The sequence below is a fragment of the Procambarus clarkii genome, chromosome 22 (genome assembly GCF_040958095.1).
Source record: "Procambarus clarkii isolate CNS0578487 chromosome 22, FALCON_Pclarkii_2.0, whole genome shotgun sequence".
Lineage (NCBI taxonomy): Eukaryota > Metazoa > Arthropoda > Malacostraca > Decapoda > Cambaridae > Procambarus > Procambarus clarkii.
Window position 1 is genome coordinate 40,930,066 of NC_091171.1, and position 21,737 is coordinate 40,951,802.

Genomic DNA, 21,737 nt, shown 5'->3' on the forward strand with positions numbered 1-21,737 from the left:
AGGCTACATTTATCTCTGAAATTCTATCCCCAATACTCTTCAGATTCAACTCCATCCTCATTATCTCAATCATAGCATTTCTTGGGCATCCTAAGATAATTCTCATGGCTTCATTTTGTACCTTCTCCAACTTGCCCATCCTACCTTTACCAAAACAAGATATGACAGGTGCAGCATAATCAATAAGGGATCTTACAGTACTCAAGTATATCATTCGTAGCACAGGGACTCCCACTCCCTTTCCACAGCATACCAAGGCCTTCAGAGGTTGTAATCTCTTCCGACATTGACCCAACAGTCTGTTCATCTCAGCTTCCAAACTCTCATGGGTATATCCAACATATATGCCTAAATATTTATAAATATTAACTCTTTCTATATTTTTTCTATCCCCCCCCCCCAAAAAAAAAAAAAATATTGGTGGGCATAAGAAATATTGCCATTTGGAAATGTATTTCTATGATATATAATAAAATACAGCAAAATACCATAGTTACTTATTATTATTTGTGTGAAATTTTTCCCTCCAGATGGCAATCAGCAATCCTAGAAGGCACCAGCTACATATCCACTTTGTGGATCCTGCTTACTACTACTTTTTTTATTTGTGTGTCGGACAGGTGCTTGCATCTCTTCGTCACTAAATTATCCGTGAGTCCCACTAACTAGGTGTTATTGTTATCATCAGTATTAATTGAAAACTTTTTTTATATTTTTTAAATTCATATAAACTCTTTTTCTTAACATATTGGGATGAAATTTTCACGCCTCTGATGCCATATAACGCTATATTTAACATTTTATACTACTGTACACTGTATTTCATATTTTGACGAATATTTTTTTGCACTTGGCCCCTTAAGTGAACGTTCAGACACTACCACTAAGGAGGCCATTCACACTTGTGTTATTTCCCAAAAAGGCGATTCTTTATTTAGATTTCAACCCAGTCATTCATTCCTCAATCTGTGACTATTGGCAGTGCCATGGGTCTGGCATTACAGGGATAACTGTGCACATAACGAGGCATAACCTCAAAATATGCAATAAATGAAAATGGGTTCAATTTCAATTAAACTTTTTTGACTAGTTGTACTGTATATGAAAAGGGATTCAACTGGTCCAAGTCTCAGCATTGTAGCATAAATAGGAAGGGAGAAAAAATATTTAAGTACTGTACTGTACCTTACCTTGAAGTCTTTCCGAGGCTTAGCGTCCCTGTGGCCCAGTCGTTGACCAGGTTGCCTCGTTTGCTGGACTGGTCAACCAGGCTGTTAGACGCAGCTGCTCGCAGTCTGACGTATGAATCACAGCCTGGTTGATCAGGTATCCTTTGGAGGTGTTTATCCAGTTCTCTCTTGAACACTGTGAGGGGTAAGCCAGTTATGCCCCTTATGTGTAGTGGAAGCGTGTTGAACAGTCTCGGGCCTCTGATGTTGATAGAGTTCTCTCTTAGAGTACCTGTTGCACTTCTGCTCTTCAACGGGGGTATTCTGCACATCCTGCCATGCCTTCTGGTCTCATGTGATGTTATTTCTGTGTGCAGGTTTGGGACCAGCCCCTCTAATATTTTCCACGTGTAAATGATTATGTATCTCTCCCTCCTGTGCTCAAGAGAATACAGATTTAGGCTCTTTAGTCAGTCCCAATAGTTTTGATGTTTTACTGAGTGGATTCTAGCAGTAAAGGATCTCTGCACGCTCTCCAGGTCAGCAATTTCTCCAGCTTTGAAAGGGGCTGTCATTGTTCAGCAGTATTCCACCCTAGAGAGCACTAGCGTCTTGAAAAGTATCATCATTGGTATTTCATCTCTAGTGTGAAAGGTTCTTGTTACCCAACCTGTCATTTTTCTTGCAGTTGTGATGGCTACTTTATTGTGTTCTTTAAATGTAAGGTCTTCCGACATGAGTACACCCAAATCCTCTACATTGCCTTTTCGTTCTATGTTATGATTTGACTGCATTTTGTATGTGGTTTCTGTTTTTATATTTTCATTTTTTTCTGTAGCGCATGAGTTGGAACTTATCTTTGTTTAACACCATATTATTTTCTGTAGCCCATAGAAAGACCTGATTTACATCTGATTGGAGGTTTGCCGTGTCTGTGTAACAGTCAAAAATTTTCCAAAATGTTAAAAAATTAACATCAGACACAAGTGTCAACTGAAATCATGTCTATGATTCTCTTGATTATATGCTAATGTGATAGACGAGTGTTATAAAAATGATTTCATTTGAAACTTGTGGTTGTAATGAATTTTTGAAAATGTTGAAAATTCGTTGAAAAATAATTTTTGTTTTCTCCCTTTCTACTTAGGCTGCAATACTGAAACTTGGAACAGTTGCAGCCCTTTTCATATACAACTAGTCAAAAAAGCTTGGTTGACATTGAACAACTTTTAATATCCTACATTATGGCCCCTTAACCCTTAGACCGCGCAATGCATATATATAATGTATAATGATAATTTGAGTAACAAAACCGGTACCGCGCAATACATTAAAGGGAAGCTATCCCCCCTGGCTTTCCTCCTTTCACTGTAATAAATGGTGGGAAATGGCTCTGACTAGGTTATGTATTGGCCACATATGCTTAACTCTTGGGCACTTAATGGAACACTGCCATGCTGCTTGTTGTCCAAACTGCATTGTCCCACTTAGTTGTGTAACTTGTACTCTACTCTATGTAACTTTTACTATAATGTACCTATTTATATTCTTAAAATTTTGCTACAAATTATCTACTTAAAAATATCTTTTAGATTACGGACCTGCCCAAAACGTTATGCGTGTTAGTGACTTTGCAAGAATGTAAAAACATTAATGCTATGTACTCTTATAAACCCAATGTAGCTTCTTGTATATATGTATAAATAAAAAACAAATAAATTGTACAATGTCCCAAGTTTCAGGATATTCATATGTCTTGCTTTCTTAATGGCCCTCAGGGTCATTTGTCTCTCAATAGAATCCTTGGTGAATCCAATATAGCACCGTTTGATTATTCAGTGATGGTGCTCAATAATCTTCCCGGCTTGGCTCCTCCTTTTGATAATTACAGTACTGTACTTATTTCCTGCTCTACTCATCCATTTCGATATCTGTGATCAAGGTTGGACACATTGTATACCCAAAGAGTAGGAGCCACACAGAGAGACTTTGCCAGTCATATTTAACAGCCCTCTATATAAGCGGAGCATGTATACTGTCTCTTCCCATCCCTACCAGCACAATAGGATATTTTATTTTGATCCAAAATCAAGTAAATATAATGTACTACAAACTATAATAAGGAACACAAAATAAAACAATTCTTACATCATTCATAGAGCAACAGTATTCCATTGCTCCATTTTTATTGCTTTCTTCTCTGGTAGATACAGGTATAGATCTTTACTACTTGAAATGTTGAAGTTAACCTGTTTATATGCTTTATTGTATATTTAATAATATCAATAGGCTGGTACTGTACTTGGAAAATAATATTTGCAAAGTATATGGCATATCACACTAAAAAATATAATATTTAAGTTATTAAAAAATAAATAAGGGCTTTTCAAACGGCCAAGAAGAATTTATTACCCATACTCAATACTGGGGAATATTGTTACTTTGCATGCCATAAAAGGCAATTGGAATGGATAAATGTTGAAGTATCTCCCCAACCTCAGAAAGAATGTAGAGGAAAATATAATTACCACATTAAAATTGACATTCAAGCATCAGTTGCTGTATTATAAATTACTATGACCAATTGTTCCACACTTCAGTCACAAGGGAAAGAACAAGACAAATATATGGGTCAACTGTGGCTCTACTGGAAATCAAAATTTTATAAATTTATTGCATTAAACACAATATATTATTCTTTTGAATATATGCAACACTAATACTAAGCAATATTTTATTCTATTCAGATTTATTTATAGCATTTAGTTTATTTAATATTAAGCAGCTTGCAGAGATCATAACAAATGTTGGGAAATTAACTACCATTTATAAAAACAGTAAAATGGCAGTTACAGAAAATGGCCGAGATTCATTTTTTTTTTTTTAAGCACAGGTTTTTGTCTGCTTTTTTAGCAACAAAGAATTATTTAAGAAACAAATGCTTTTAATACAAAATTAGCATGGTAAAACTTAAGTCAATGGCATCATGTATCTGATCTGGTTGCAACAGCTTGAAAATACAGCACATACACTGAATATACAATATTCAAACATGTATAACATTTACAGTTTCACAAGACTGCAGATGCAACTGCATGCGAGAGGTAAAAATATAAACAGTGAGCAAGAGATTTGTCAGCCACCATCAGCTAACCTTAGACATTAATACTGATTTATGACAAACACAAGTACATCTATAGGCCGAGCCCTGTCATGATTACATAGTTACAAGCACAAAACATCAATACATTTCACATTAAAAAATTATCAACAAATGGTCCTAAAAATCACTAACAAATATATAGCTGCTCGCAAAATTATGGGTCAATGAAGGAAACCATGATATAACGTGTGCCTTTTGTAGTCTGGAGTCCTTCATGGTAATGTGTGAGGCGGCCAGGATGCATTAACGACCATCCAACACGTGTATTGACCACTGAACAATTGTATCTGATGAAGTGAGCGCCGCCTCCCTGAAAATAGACATGTAAAATTATAAAGGTCATTTAATTAATATTTGCTTATACAGTACTGTACTGTACAGTATATATACAGTACTGTACAGTATTAGGCTCTAAGAAAATGAATAGTTCTGTCACTCATTAATGGTGCCTTAATTACTGTTGCAGTCTGGTACCATTGATGCTCTAAGTTGCTTGTGCAATGAAGGATTTTGTTAGAGAGACGAATAAGGTAAGGAGGAATTTAGATAAAATGCTACATGATGAAAGGATTGTTCCATACCATATACCATAAATAGTTGTGAAGCCCTTATTATTCCGCACCGATTTAAAATCTAGGATTAGGGAATTTGCAGAGAATTTGAGGCACGTGTGGTCAGTAGTGACAGAACAAGAAATGTCAACATTATATGAAAGTATTATATGTAGACTGGAGATCCTTTGATGAATTAGACTAAGACATGTTTGCACGGATGGTATGGATACAGTATATGAAATGAATTGGTAATATGAGTGCTGAAGTGTAGATATTTTGAGGGTAGGAGGAAGTCGAGAGGAATGCTGACATGGTGGACCAATGTGACAAGTACGTGAAAAGTAGTTTGAGTGTAAACAATGCTTTGAGTGTATTTTAAAAAGTATATTTCTATACAGGATCATTAAGCAATACCTATGATAAGATCCACTATGTTCATTGACAGGATCATGAACAATCTGGCAATACAGTAATACCACATAATATATTCAAACATTCCAGCAATGTCATGAAAGATAGGGCATAGGCTACCAAACCAAGCGTCATAACACAATTTGTGTCAAGAGGATGAACAAACTAAATGAGAGAGTAAAGTATGTCAGTACCATTGGAAGTTTTAAAACTATAGATCATAAAGCCTATAATAACTATAGTCAGGTAATTACACAACACACTGTATGTGCAGTATATGTTGAAAACTTACCTCATAATCAATAAATGGGCGATTCAAACCAACATTAATTGTGTAAGTTGAAGAGTCATGATGGGGTCGAAGGAAGGACTGTTCTGTTGGCCTATATCGCACAATGAAGTTCATAATTGCCCGAGCCTGGAAGTAATGAGAACAAAATAAATGTAGTCTTCTACACATGCAATGTATGTTAAAGTACCGGAGCAAAGACAATACCCTGGGAGACTGAGCTTTTTGGTGGATGATCTGGATTTTACTTTATTGATTATTACACACTGGGTTCTGTTCATTAGGAAATTAAAGCGCCATCTTCCTACTTTGCCAGTAATACCTTTTGTGCATATTTTGTGTGCATTAACACCATGGTCACACTTATTGAAAGCTTTCATGAAATAGGTATATCATCAGCATTTTGCTTGTCATCCATGGCAGCTAAAGCCATGTCATAGTGGTCACAGCTAGAGGAAACTATGTTGTCTATCAAAGACCAATGGTGTGTAGACAATTGAGAGTTACCCTCCAGCTTATTGGTGTCGGTAACAAGAGGAGATGACTTCAACTGGCAAAATAAGCTTGTGTCAAAGCACGAGGCTGACATAGAAGCAGGAACAGCACCTGGTTAGTGGACAGGGCGATGTGGAGTGTTCTGTATTAACTGTGCGAGGCTGTGCCATTATTTTTCAAGCTTATGGTATGGTGATTAATATTGTTTGTAGTTTGTTGGAAATGAGGGAAGACTACCATAGGAGGAAGACTTTGGACAAAAACTTGTGTTTCAGCTGAAGTGTTTTATTACTACTATAATTCTCAGCTTTAGCCTGAAAACAACATCAGTTTGCATTCTCATTTACATTATCTAAAACTTAACATGAACTTATTTCTTTATGGCCTACATCTGCCTTTAAAATATGCAAACATTCCTGTCTTTACTCTCACCTCTGCAGATTTCTAACCACACTAGTCACTAGCTCTCACCTTTTTACCAGGTATTTTTCCATTCTAACAAAAAAGAACTTTGTTACCATAACTGGTTTACCTACTTTTGCACATCATACAAAATCCTCTTCCACATCCTGTACTTCTAATAACTTCAACTATACAAGATTCTTACAAGGGAGCAACACTTCCACTTTTTCACCAGTTCCTTAACATTATCCTAATTATTAGTCAAAATATTGACATAAATGTCACACACAATATACAAATTAATAAACATGTAGGAAGAAACTTAATTTTGTAATGTTGACCTTTTTACAAGATAAATACTGGGTCTATAATATAATGTTTCGTATCTTAAGTTAAAAGTAATCAAATATCAAGCGATACTTACATCACTGTCATACCCAAGGTAGACTTTTTCTGCAAGTGGCTTTACATAGTGACGGAGAATCCACAGCCACTCTTGCTCGAACTCCATCTGGTTCATGTGAATGTCAACTGTTGGTACATTTTCATAGCCTCCAGCTAGTCTAGGATCCTAGGAAATGGGATTCATTTAATTAGAGTATGTCTCAACAGATAGCCTAAATATAATCTTATTAAAACAAAATTTATAAATTAGGATACAGACTTTCATAAATATATTTCATACTAAAAAAATTCCTTTATTCTATCCTGTTCCATTAATTACACTTTGTTGTTTAGTATCATGCTTTACTTACTGATATAATTATTTTATTAAGTAATGGCAATATCTTCTCATAGATATAATATTATAATATAAAACCCACACTTGTGTATTTTATGTAAAGATTTACAAGAGCCGCTCTCTTTTTGGGCATGGAGGGGAGTAATGAGGGATAGCATCTAGACAAATACCTTTATTAATAGCATCTCCAGTTCTCAGAGTCCCAGGATGACAGAAAGGACAACTGATCATAATTCCCCTAAAGTGACACAATCAGATCAAGAAGGATAAGAGGACTGGATCCTGGGTAGCAGCTGTATTAGTCGCTGAGACTCTCTCTTATCCTCACCATATACTCAAGACCTTGATAAAGCACTCAGGAGAGTGCAAAATGGTGTAAATCTTTTCATAAAATACACAAATCCATTAGTGTGGGATTTTATCCTAAATTATTTTATTCGTCATTAAAATCTAGTACAATATTTGGACTTGGGCAGGCTAAGATTATGTTCAGTGCTATGATTATTTTTTGTGCTTTTATTTATTATTTCTGCTAAAAATATTAACTGCATACTGAATGTTTTAAAATTTCACCCCAACCTCAATCTTGCCCTCCCATACTCTCTCACTAATGTTCTTATCAGACACTGAATCTAGTGCGTGGTAATTTTTTTATTATTTGAATTTATACATGGAGAGAGTATTGTACAGAAGTTGCAATGAAAATGAGTCAAAGGGGTGGAAGTTAAGCTCAAACTAGATGGAAAGATGGAATACTAGCCATGAATGATTTGTTGAACTGATCTGAGTGTAGGAATTCACCTGCTATTAGAATGCCCATTTTCTGATTGGCACAGATATTCTTTTGGCAAAAAAGCTTGGATGAAATTCAGATTAATTAATAACCCAAATCACACTTAACTAGAGTGATAATATTCTGGCCCATTCTAGACCCTAAATTATACTTATTGCAGTGTGTCCCACTTATTGAGGTCACCTTATCTCACAATTAACCATCCCTTCCCCCCCTCCCCTGAAGTGTGGTCGCAACAGCCAACTAAGCTCCAAAGTACCATTCAATGGCAAGTTGAAAAAATGAGGCATAATTTGTAAAGATGCCTGCCTTTAAATTAACCTTTAAATTATGTTAATAAACTATTGTCCAAATTTTCACACGCTAAACAGCAGAAAGGCAAATGCCTTACAATAGACAATAAATACACAATAAGTAACATTAAGTAAAACGCAGCAGCCCGTGGCATATGAAAACTACTGTACTTACATTGTTGGTTCCATCTGACCAGCCACCATTATCGTTTGCCAATTCAACGAGCTCCTGGCAGAATCTTGGTGTAAAGATTGGGAACCAGTAGACGTCAGGGCAAGGCTGTTAGATATAAAGAACAAATTTCAGTAGTGTAATATTTTTCAGGTTTCATCAGAATGTTTTGTTGCTGTTGATATCAAGTGCATATCATCATCATCATCATCCTCATCATCAAAAGCATCACACAGGGTTCAAGAAAACTAGATGACATCATCAAATTCATCCAAGCAGCTAAGTCAGTGTAACATCTTCCAAACCTTACATCATAGGTATCACTTCTATTTGCACATATTAAAATATATATTAATCTGTCACTTTTATAGTTCAATGTACAGAACAATTTATATTTTCATTACACTAAATACTCACCTTGTAATACACAGAATAATCACACTAACGTGACTGCATCAATGAGAAAATCCCTAGAAGTCGTGATGAGGATTTGCACCTATGTGGTGGGTGTTCCCAGGCACACGCCCCAGACAACACCTATGTGGTGGGTGTTCTCAGTCATACATCTAGACGACTAGATCATATGTCATCATCGTCATCCATGTCCATGATCATCATCCATACGCTCTAGACGACTAGAGCGTATGTCGTGTCATCTAGAGTGTGTGCCTGGGAACACCCAGGGCATAGGTTTGAATTCTCATCACAACTCCACATGGCTCCTATAGATTTTCTCACCTCGTAATAAATTTGTGCTTGAATGTATTTCACTCCCATTCGATCTACAAATTAGTCATTTTAATATACTCTTGCTCTTAGGACTTTATCCAGACCGAAAACATATTTTCACATAATTTGCTTGATAAATTTCATACATACAATACAACTATTTCAGGAGCTATGATTCATTCAGCATTTAATATGATTAATTTGGTAACATATTTCAAGTATTCTTACTAAACTAATTCAAACTTACCTTGAGGTTCCTTCCCACAAGTTTGTTTTCCTACAATCTTAGAACTACCTGAACACTTCTTAAAACTACCTGAACACTAGAGAGAGACTAAACTCCTGATGCTCAGTCATTTGCCATCAACCTTCTTCAGGACAATGAATGATGTGATATACAATACACAGCTTACTTTCTCCATGAAGTAATGTCATGGAGAAATTCCAGCTATATCAACAAGATTTATTTCTATTGTTTTTAATTAACTATCACTTTTGCATTTCATATACTGTATAGACAACTACAGTACCATGTTTATGTAGACCTCTGATACAATACCCTGTCTTTCTATTCAACTGTTATCCTTGCACATTTTCTAAATTTCCCTATTTTTTGTCTTATATTCTCATCTTTCTTTGTGCCTTTTTAGCCTTCTCTTCACCCGAATATTTATTCCCCTATTATACTTTCTCATAAGTCAAATGAGCCCATATTTATAAGTCTTAAATCATCACTTGCCATTAATTCTTTCTCTCAAACAAGAATTCAACACCAGGATCTTAAACAGAAACTTTCTCCTCCCTACATTTATTCATCTTGCAATCATCTTAGTATTCTTGATATTCTAAATTATCAACCCCCTATTTTCACTACACTCTTATCTAATTAAAGAACCTAGAGCCTCTCAGGCTCAGTATCATAAATACTATTATATTACAGTACAGTACTTCTTAATATTAAATATGTACTGCTTTTCCTAGCATTTCTATACTTGTGCACATCTATGCTGAAGTGAAGTATTCACATCATGTGTTGCATTTTCCTCTTTAAGAGCTACATTGACAGCCAACATAAAATACCAATTCTAGTCCTTTATTATTATCTCACATAGAATTACAATGAAGATATAGACATACCATTTCATTGAGCTCTGTAGGACTGAGAGCTGTCCAGTAGTCTGGAGATATATAGCGATTCTCCCAATCTTTACGGTTCGCCTTCATTTGCCACATATCATTGTGCAAATATTTTGTTGGGAAGTAATCAGGGTCCACCAAGTGTCCATAATCCTCCATGTTGCTCACGTACATGAACACTCCCTGGAAATGTTGCGTTATGTAATTGTATCTCAAGCTTGGCTTCAGCTTATCATTATGTTTCACATTTGCATGCATAGTTGTTCCTGAGATAGAAGTACAGTAAAGGATTTATTTACCTGAATTTACCTGAGGGCCACTAAAACTCTTAGTGGCCTCGACAAGGACAGGAAGCCGGTGGCTTGTCAAAGGTTCCCCATTTGCCCTTATAAGTAAATATAAAAACTTATGCTATTACAATTATCTTGTTCTGCAGTACATATACAGTATTTATTTTGAATCTTTAAAATTGAGTGCAATTACTTTCAACTAAAGTTTCCATCACAACAAGCCTTTTTTTTAAACAGTCTAAATATACCATCTACAAAATTCAATCTAGTTGTACACAAAAGTTCTTGAATTTTTGAACTTTCTTGAATTTTCACTATACATAAAATATGCTCTACAAATTGCAGTTCTGTCATGCATAATATAGTTGCAATCAGAAAATATGATTATAATTTATGCTCATCTAAGTATTGAACCTGTGCCTAGTAACGAAGACAATATGTCAGTCAAAAGTGTTGTTTCCTCACTCTTGGAGACTTCACCTCATCCCTCAGAGGTACAGAACAGCAACAGGTCGCTCAACAATCTTTGGGTTAGATGGTCGTATGTCACCATTAGCTTCCTGACAATCCATAGCTTCTTCAAGTCAAAAGCACCACACCTTCATTCTTTTTTCCATCCATCACCCTATGCTTCTCAACTAGAGCCAAGTAAACTAATGTATTTAGCTTTTGTAAGCAGCACCACATGAACACGTTGGTGTGAGATATGGTAATATTGCATCGAAGTCTTGCCCCCCATCTTCCTATGTAACCTCGTTTGTGCACCAAATGTGGAGGAACAAAAGGGAAAGCCAGTATTGAAGCTCACTAATTCAAAGTAGGCCTTCCTTCTATTTTAATCACTTACTGTTGTATTCTTTTAATTTATTTATTATATTTATTTAACTAATATGCAAACTAATATATTAGTTATATTTATATAAAATGTACAAATCAGATTCAATGGGATCCAGAGAATTGTGCTCTTTTGACAAATAGAAAGACAATTTGAACCAAATCGTAACACAGCCAAGTGCAGCCATACTGCACTTGGCTTGCTACTAGCCAGCACTTAAGTTTCTGGCGGCCCTCTATACATTGTTGGATTTTATACCCAGAAAAAAACGGTTAAATGCTGTGACATTTGTTGAACCCAGTACGGTAGTACTGTGCCCCAAAGTTATAATTTATCCTGGCCAGACCACTATCACCCTCCTAAATGGTTGTGGCTGGTGATGAATGTCTGGTGTCCAAGATCAATGAACTACTTGGGTACCTTAGCATGATCTGGTATTAAATAAACGTTTGTGCCAACTTTTCCACCGTGGTAGTCCATATGACTCGGTTTGAGCAGAAAGTGCAGGTGGAATGAAAGTTACCGCGAGTCTTTCGAGAAGATGAAATATCTTTTAATCCAAGCTTCCATCTTACCAACCCTGAACTTTGGGCAGCCTTTCAGTTTGTATGTCGACATTAGTGATATCCGAGCTGGAGAGGCACTCAATCCCCCCCCCCCACAATAAAAAAAAAAATGTGCCAATGTCAGCCACTGTTCTTCAACAATATTGAATGCCTATCCATTATAAAGCTACTATAAATGCATGCAAAAAATACTAATTTAATACAGTATGTAGTTTGCCAATTTTTTAACCAAAAATGAGCTGAAATATCTTAACAAGTACTGTATAATATTTTCAGATATAGATTTTTAGAAGCAACAAAATCTGATTGTAATGTAAAACCTCCAACTTCTGTGTTACAATCATTACAAATGTTTCCTAACAAGACTTGTACTTGAGAAGGTGAATATCACTCACCTTCTCCCTCATGTTAACGGCCAAGGCCATGTCAGCATCGTGGAGCTTGAAGATGTAGTTGGGCCGAGTCTCAGGGTTCTCCAGGAGGGCTTTTTGGATGAGGTACACCCCAGTGATGTATGGAACATTCCAGATGCCTCTGAAATTTATACACATTTAGTAATTACTGCTTGATAATGCTAACAATAATACAATTACAGTGATTAATATTCCAAACTTATATACACAAAATTATAGACACAGTTCATTAATTATAATAATTAATTGATATATATAATTATTAATGCATAATACATGCAATAATTATAATAATTAAATGCACAATAATTTTCATGCCAAATAAATAAAACATAACTAATACTACTGTGGATAAATCAAGCACATTATCCTGCTTATTCTTTAAAGCCTAATTCAACCATTTTCTTTAACTTGTAGTTTGACTAATTTTGAGTTGTTTTTGTTGGTAATTGGTGTGCATAACCAGTGAGGAGAAGTGCTCACTACTTCACCTTTCCAGACACCATGTGACTAGTTAGTGTGATATTAATAAACACGACCATGGGAAAACGGTGAACCTACTCATGAAAAACTCCCCAAACACCAAACAGAATGCCTTGAAGGAAACCAACGTCATCTATGCCTTCACATGCCCACTTGGGGACTGTAAGCCCCAAAGATCTCAGTATATAGGCAAGACAACAACGTCTCTTTCTAGGTGATTAACAATGCACAAACAACAGGGCACCATCAAGGAACATATGATCTCTTCTCACAACCAGACCATCACCAGATAAATCTTAACAAGCAACACAGAAATCATCGATAGATACAGCGATAGCAGGAGACTCGACATCAGCGAGGCCCTACACGTCAAAATGTCAACACCAGCAATCAACAGCCAATTAATGCATAACTATATTCTACCCACTCCAAGACTCCGAAACATCATAGAAGCAGCAAGAGAAAATATGTGTCAATAGGCCTTCTGTAGTTACTCTCATTCTCATGTTTTCATATCCAATTTATACCCATTGTTTCGTGTTCTGTCATCTCACCCAAAACATTTGTGTCATATTACCTCATCCAAAACGAATATAGGCATGATATATGATACGTTTAAACATGTCTTTGAAAATGTAAGAAGCCCTTGCAAAATGCTTTTAGGCGTCAGATCATAAATAAAAATGAGAAAATGAACTTTGGAGAGTTAATATTTCAATTACCCCCCGACAGTGAAGAAAAACGTAAGAAATATTGAGGAGATTTGTGTTAGAATCATTAATCTTACCCTTTCGGTCATATTCAACAACATATGTTTACAAGAAAAACTGCTACTAAAATATACTAATATATATTATATACATTATATATATATATATATATATATATATATATATATATATATATATATATATATATATATATATATATATATATATATAGTATATATATACTACTTATACTGCATTTTACAGTACTTATATATATATATATATATATATATATATATATATATATATACAAACACACACACACACACACATACTGTATAAAAAGGTGGATACAGCCATAGAACCAACTACAACGCACCTATGTTGGTCATCAACCCCTTACCAGTCACTGTGCAAAGTTGGATGTAGTTAGTGATAAGTGTCTGACCTCTAACCTTAGACAGACAGACACTTTTATAGATATAGATGGATACACATACTGCTAGTACACCCCCCCCCCCCCCAACATTTCAGCACCCTCTATGCCCTTTACCCACCACCACTGCAGTTGGTAGTGTCATTTTCATTACAGGTTCCAATGACTTGTTGTCACTTCTGGGAAACTCATTGTTGTCATTACGGGTCGAGTCATTGGAGTGTTTGGTGGGAGCCGCGAGCTCCCAGCCTGCCCCACCACACACACACACCCTCCCACCCCCTCCACAGTGCCTCCTGCCCATCCACATTGCCTGCGTTTTAAACTCTCAGGGGATTATGGGGGAGGCTCGGGTTGTTCGGGAACTACTTAGTGACCACTTTGCCTTGAACGTTGAATTACCACTGGGGAAAAAACAAGTCCACTTTCAAAGGAAAAGGCTAAATATTAAGAAAGATATGAAAAATTATTTTATTCAAAATATGGGAGATTGGTATCAACATTACACGCCGCTCTGCGTTGATAGTTTTTACGAGGACATGGTCGAGAACATAGAGAAATTAGTACAGAGGGAAAATAACGGGGGCAGGGGAAGCAAGACGCACGGACCTAAGAAATTTAAATATTCCAATGATCAGCAAGTCAAGGGATGGGAGAGAATGCTACGGGGTGCGCATAAAGCATGGTTAAAAAATGGAATGAGGGATGAAGAGAAAAATACAATGTTGGAAGTGGCTAGGGAATGCAGTCAGGTGAGGAAGGAGGCGCGGGACAGATACTGGCAAGACTTTGCTCAGGCCATTGGTAATACTAAGAACCTTAAAGACATATGGAGAGCAGTAAATAAAGTCAGGGGTTGTAAGACCAAATTCATTGCTCACTCAGATCCAGGGAAAGTTGCTAATGAGTTAGTAGATAAATGGGCAAGTGCTGCTGGTATGGAGTCCTTACCTGCAGACACGAGAGTCACCATTGAGTCATGGGAAAATATTAGAAATGGAGTAACTTTATGTGCCTTAAATACAAGATCTATAGCATGCACTGAGATAACCCACGATGAGCTACTGGATGCTATAAAAAGTGGCAGCTCCACTGCTCCGGGAAAAGATGGAGTAACGTATGACATACTTAATTATTTAGCCGGTATGAAACCTAATCCCTTACTTGATTTGTTTAATATGAGTTATAGAGAGGGAAAGTTACCAAGAAAATGGAAAGAGGCTGTCATCATTCCTATCCCTAAGTCAAACGGAGGCTACAGACCTGTCTCCTTAATATCCTGCTTTTGTAAAATGATGGAAAGGATTTTGTTAAATAGGCTACTCTACCTTGTAGGTGATAACATGTCCAATAATCTCTTTGGTTTTATCAAAGGCAAAAGTACTGCGGATTGTCTCTTAAAGTGTTTGTCTAATGTGGATGACAATTGTAGAGTTTTTGTTGATCTACAAGGAGCGTTTGATAAAGCCAATGGGGAAGTAATCTTATACGAATTAGCCAATCTGGGAATAACAGGGAGATTGCTACACTGGATAAGGGATTACCTGCAAGGCAGAAAAGGTCAGGTGTATTACCAGGGATACATGTCTGAGGAACGGAGGTTTCAGTTAGGTACCCCACAAGGGGGAGTATTAAGTCCCACCTTATTCAATGTATTAATGAACAGATTAGCATCAGAGATGTATCCTCCAGGGGTCACGACGATCATATATGCTGATGACATTCTTATACAAGGCACTTCTGGGAACAAAATTCAAGATGCTCTTAACATACTTGGTACAACCTGTCACAAGTTAGGCTTAGTTATAAATGCAGATAAAACCAAATACGAGTATAGGAAACGAAGAAATATAACACTTACTCTAAATGGTGTGGAACTGAGCCGTGTACAGAAGTACAAGTATCTGGGCATGTATGTTGGATACACATGTGAGAGTAAAAATGCTGAAATAAATCATATCAGCACCTTATGTAAAGCCCGTCTGCATCCTCTAAAAGCACTGGCTTTTTCTGGTAAAGGTGTTGGGGTACCTATCTTGCGGATGTTATACATAAGCACTGTTCGCTCCCTGATAGACTACGCAGCACCCGTATTGTCTTACACAGGCCAAGGCAGAATTCAAAAAATAGAGCTGATACAGAACGAGGCTATGAGGATTATTCTTGGATGTCAAAGAAATGCAATGATTGAAATAATGAGAATGGAATTAAATTTACAGAGTGTGTGTGATAGAGTCCGTGACATTAACACTAGAGTATCTATTCGTTTCATGCGGAGAAAAGGAGGGGATAAGCTGTTTGAGAGCGTTCAGACCTGCTTGAGTGACGTACACACTTCCAGGAAACTGAGGGAGACACGCTATACGAGAGGATTAGCTCATGACCTCAGGGAATACGACGTACTTGACTGCTGTAAACCCTCTCGAAAGTGTAATATGTCTGCTCCCTGGAAAGTACAGAAAATAGACGTCGAAATTGTACCCCTCAAGGTGAAAAAGATTCATCATGAACCGGGACAATTACGGTGTTTGTATGGAAGCATGATATCTCGGTTACCAAGAGGCAACAGTTTACATGTATATTGCGACGGGTCGGTGGCGGAGGATGGCAGGGCAGGGTGTGGTGTCCTAATAAGGGATTATACGGAGTTTGGGACTGTGGACAGGATAATTGAACTCCGGCTTAGTAATTATATATCATCCACACAAGCTGAACTGCAGGCCATTCTGGCGTGTTTGGAGGAAGTACGTCATGACGACAAAAATGTTTTTGTATTTGTCGATAGCCGAGGAGCACTGGAGTCCTTAAACAGTCGAAACCCAGTCTTCATGTCTATAGTGGAGGACTGTAAGAGAAGAATAACTGAGATACAGCTGAAAGGTTATAGTGTGAAATTCATGTGGATTCCATCTCACGTTGGAATAGTGCTCAACGAGGTGGCGGATGACTTGGCCAAACGTGCCACATCAAAACCACAAGTTGACATTGAATGTGAATTCACAATGAGACAAATAAGAAGCAAAATCAGAAATATTCAGGCACAGGCGGGAGTGGAGAGGAGAGAGATAATGTATGAGAGTAGTCAAACCATGCAACACTACATGTATGTGAGTCAAAACACCCATTTCACTTATGGTAAAAGGAGAAATGCTTGGAGTGACTCTGTGTACATGCGGCTCAGGCTTGGGTACAAATATTACTGGGAATATGGGATAGATGTTCATGGTAATGACACGAAGTGTAAACTATGTGGTATGTTAAGGTCTCACACCCTTGCCCACTATATTCTTGATTGTCCGTTGATTAGTGTATATAGAAACACTGAGATAAGGACTGTTCCTGAACAAATAGCCTGGATGTGTCACAACGGAAAGGTTGATGATATTCTTGAGAGATATAAGAATTTTGCACCAAGATTGTAATATTTTGTTGAATTATCTGCAGGTGTCTTGCAATTTGTCTATACAGTATACCTAGGTCATAAAAGTATTTGTGTGTACGTCTGATAACATACTCCTTGTGAAGGAGGAAATGTATATTTTTACCTCTCAAAATGTTTGGTAATGTGTTTATTTGTGATGTGTGTCTATGTATATATTAACACGTTGTACTGAATGGGGTGAGAATAGCTTGAGCTACCTCATCCCTTTGTGTGTATTTTACCTCAATAAACTTATTTCAATTTCAATTTCAATTTCAATCCACATTGCCCACCTATTCCACATTGCTCACCTACTTCCTCCACCTTAACCTCCTTCCCCCCTCCCATGCCCCCTGCCTCGCCACAACTCCATGAAGCCCTCAACAATCAACCACTGAACATCAGACCACAACACCAAGCCATCATGGTGTGGAATACAATCAAATGCTAGAAGACTCAATGCTAGATTGATCACTCCAAGACGAGACGTCTCAATTGCAGAGCTGGTGGCCCGAGAGTTTGGGATCTTCTTGAGGGGTAACCAAGGCTCATAATACATAACTACAAGATGAAGTACAGATCAGAGAGAAAGGTCATAATATACGTGTGGAAAATGGTGGAAAGACAGGTTGCAAACCTGAATATTACAATTAAACATTCTGCAATGAGATATACGGTAAGAAGTGTTGAATAAATTTAATGAAAAGTTGGGGTGTTGTAAGATCAACAAGAACACTGTAAACTTCTGAAGCCCAAGACTTTTTAATATTTTGTCAACTAATGTAAGAAATGTCGCTGGATCAACCGAGGGAGCTTTCAAAGGGCAAGTTGGCAAGTTTCTGCTGAAGTTTCCGGATTAGGTCACCACCAGGGAAGGCAGGCGCCAGACCTGGGTGCGGCAGTATAGAACAACTCTCGAAATCAACAACCGGTAAACACCCCCCCCCTTCAATACCGCAGAAATTACCACATACCCCCAACACCACCCCCACTCACCTAACACAACCCCAACTACCACACATCCCAACACCACACCCACTCAACACCCACACCAACTACCACACCCACTCACCTAACACCACACCAACTACCACACCCACTCACCTAACACCACCCCAACTACCACACCCACTCACCTAACACCACCCCAACTACCACACCCACTCACCTAACACCACACCAACCACTAATATTGGACACAAGTCCAACCCACAGTAGCCCATGAAGACCCACCAAACCCCCACCAATGGCCACACACAATGGGAAATGTTTCATATTGACAATATATAAAGGCTTTAAATCAACATCAAGAAACAAAATCCCCTTTTATGAATGGCTGGTCAATAGAGTCGAATGCAATATTCGGAGCATTCGGAGCCCCCTCATATCCCAGATCACACGGAAAGAGAAGGTTGGATTCTAAACTGTAATCTAATCATATGTTGTCAAGTAAATAGGTCAACAGGAACCCATGACCACAGATCTGTTATTTTTCTCAAATTATGTGTTTAAAGTACTTGGAAACAAGCTAGAGACTATAATCCTAGATATTATTATAATATACATACCTCTAGATACCGCAGAGTAACTTACAGAACAGATGAATATGTATATTTCTGGGATTCTCAGAATGCTTTTGACACAATATCCTATAAAAGGTTGTTGCGTAAGTTGGAGAAACAGGCTACAGTAACAGGTAAAATGTTATAGAGGATAAGGGAGTACCTAAATAACAGGAAGTAGAGAGTTATTGTGAGGGGTGAGACCTCAGGATGGCGTGATGTCACTAGAGGAGTCCCTCAGGGTTCTGTACTCGGACCTAATGATATACGTAAATGATCTTCCAGAGGGTATAGACTCATTCCTCTCAATATTTGCTGATGATTCAAAAATTATGAGTGGGATTAAAACAGAGGAGGACAGCAAGAGACTACAAGATGACCTGGACAGATTGAAGTCCAGTTGACTAGACTGGATAACTTATATATGTATATGTATATGTATATATATATATACATATATATATATATATATATATATATATATATATATATATATATATATATATATATATATATATATATATTATTAAATATGACCGAAAAAGTAAGATTAATAATTCTAACACGAATTTTCTCAATCTTTCGTACATTTCTTTTCACTGTTGGAGGGGCTCCATTAAGGAACATATAATCTCTTCCCACAACCAAACCATCGCCAGAGAAATCCTAGTAAACAACACAGAAATCATCGATAGATACAGCGATAGCAGGCGGCTTGACGTTTGCGAGGCACTACACATCAAGAAGTCAACACCAGCAATCAACAGCCAATTATTGCACAACTATATTCTACCCACCTCAAGACTCCGCTCCAATATAGAAGCATCAAGAAATATGGACCAATAGGCTTTCTACAAACACTTCTATTCAATACCCATTGTTTCGTGTTCTGTCTTGTGTTGATGAAATTAATACCCTATTAATGCCACCTCTTGTTCTGTCTTGTGTTGATGAAATTAATACCCTATTAATGCCACCTCTTGTTCTGTCTTGTGTTCATGAAATTAATACCCTATTAATGCCACCTCACCCCATCCACCTCACTAAAATGTAGATATAAAATCGGAGATGCGTAAGTTCTATTCAGTTGTGTATTTGTAAACTAAAGTCTTTGAAAATGTAATAAGTTTTACGAAACGCGCTCGTGTCGCGTCAGACTAGAAATAAAAAATGAATTTTGGAGAATTGATTTTTGATTTACCTCCAACAGTGAAAAGAAATGTACGAAAGATTGAAAAAATTCGTGTTAGAATTATTAATCTTACTTTTTCGGTCATATTTAATAATATATGTCTACAGGAAAGACTGCTACCAAAATATACTAATATATATATATATATATATATATATATATATATATATATATATATATATATATATATATATATATATATATATATACAGTACATAGATATATATATGACAGTGTCAGACCACGGAGGAAAATTGAAACAGGAATTTCCTTAAGTACTTTCGTATATTAATACATCTTCAGAATGAGTCTCCTTCTGAAGATGTATTAATATATATTAATACATCTTCATACAGTCAATATTAATATTGATTCGTTCTGAAGATGTATTAATATACGAAAGTACTTAAGGAAATTCCTGTTTCAATTTTCCTCCGTGGTCTGACACTGTCACATTTTTAATCACGCGTTTATTTTCGTGATTTACACACACACACACACACACACACACACACACACACACACACACACACACACACACACACACACACACACACATACACACATACACACACACACATATATATAATATAAATATATATATATCGCTGATTTAAAAAATAACTGCTAGGTAAACAGAGGCACATTGTGGCACCCCATATTGTCTAAGAAAACTATATGGTGTCACCTCGAAGGTTACACCTAATTACTGTTCATCTTTATGATTGACTTATATGTTATTGACGAGCGCTGGGCTAGCTCTGACGTCACAGTAACGTCACGCGTCCACTGTGAGGTTGGGGGAGGGGGAGTTGGGGGGGGGGGGGGGGTGTTAAAGCATCACACTCCTCACCATTCTAAACCTCATTGCAATTCTTTGTTTTTTTTTTTAATATTCTCGCTCTTTTCCTCATATTTGTAACAATCAATTGTTACCAGTGAAATGTACCAATTGTTACCAGTGAAATGTATCAATTGTTACCAGTGAAATGTATCAATTGTTACCAGTGAAATGTACCAATTGTTACCAGTGAAATGTATCAATTGTTACCAGTGAAATGTATCAATTGTTACCAGTGAAATGTACCAATTGTTACCAGTGAAATGTATCAATTGTTACCAGTGAAATGTACCAATTGTTACCAGTGAAATGTATCAATTGTTACCAGTGAAATGTATCAATTGTTACCAGTGAAATGTACCAATTGTTACCAGTGAAATGTATCAATTGTTACCAGTGAAATGTATCAATTGTTACCAGTGAAATGTACCAATTGTTACCAGTGAAATGTATCAATTGTTACCAGTGAAATGTATCAATTGTTACCAGTGAAATGTACCAATTGTTACCAGTGAAATGTACCAATTGTTACCAGTGAAATGTACCAATTGTTACCAGTGAAATGTATCAATTGTTACCAGTGAAATGTATCAATTGTTACCAGTGAAATGTACCAATTGTTACCAGTGAAATGTACCA

At 36.8% G+C, this 21,737-nt stretch overlaps 1 protein-coding gene across 1 annotated transcript in view; it reads right to left on the bottom strand.

The window, feature by feature from the left end:
- Positions 1–3,310: 3,310 nt before the first annotated feature.
- The window catches only part of Plod (procollagen lysyl hydroxylase), a 310,319-nt gene continuing 291,892 nt past the window's right edge, over positions 3,311–21,737 (bottom strand). The window contains exons 11-16 of the mRNA XM_045745692.2: positions 12,436–12,574; positions 10,350–10,532; positions 8,487–8,591; positions 6,908–7,054; positions 5,590–5,715; positions 3,311–4,642 (exon numbers count right to left, since the gene is read on the bottom strand). Of these exons, the coding sequence (XP_045601648.1) occupies positions 4,487–4,642; positions 5,590–5,715; positions 6,908–7,054; positions 8,487–8,591; positions 10,350–10,532; positions 12,436–12,574 (856 nt within the window). The 3' untranslated portion in view covers positions 3,311–4,486. The remainder of the gene's footprint in view (positions 4,643–5,589; positions 5,716–6,907; positions 7,055–8,486; positions 8,592–10,349; positions 10,533–12,435; positions 12,575–21,737) is intronic.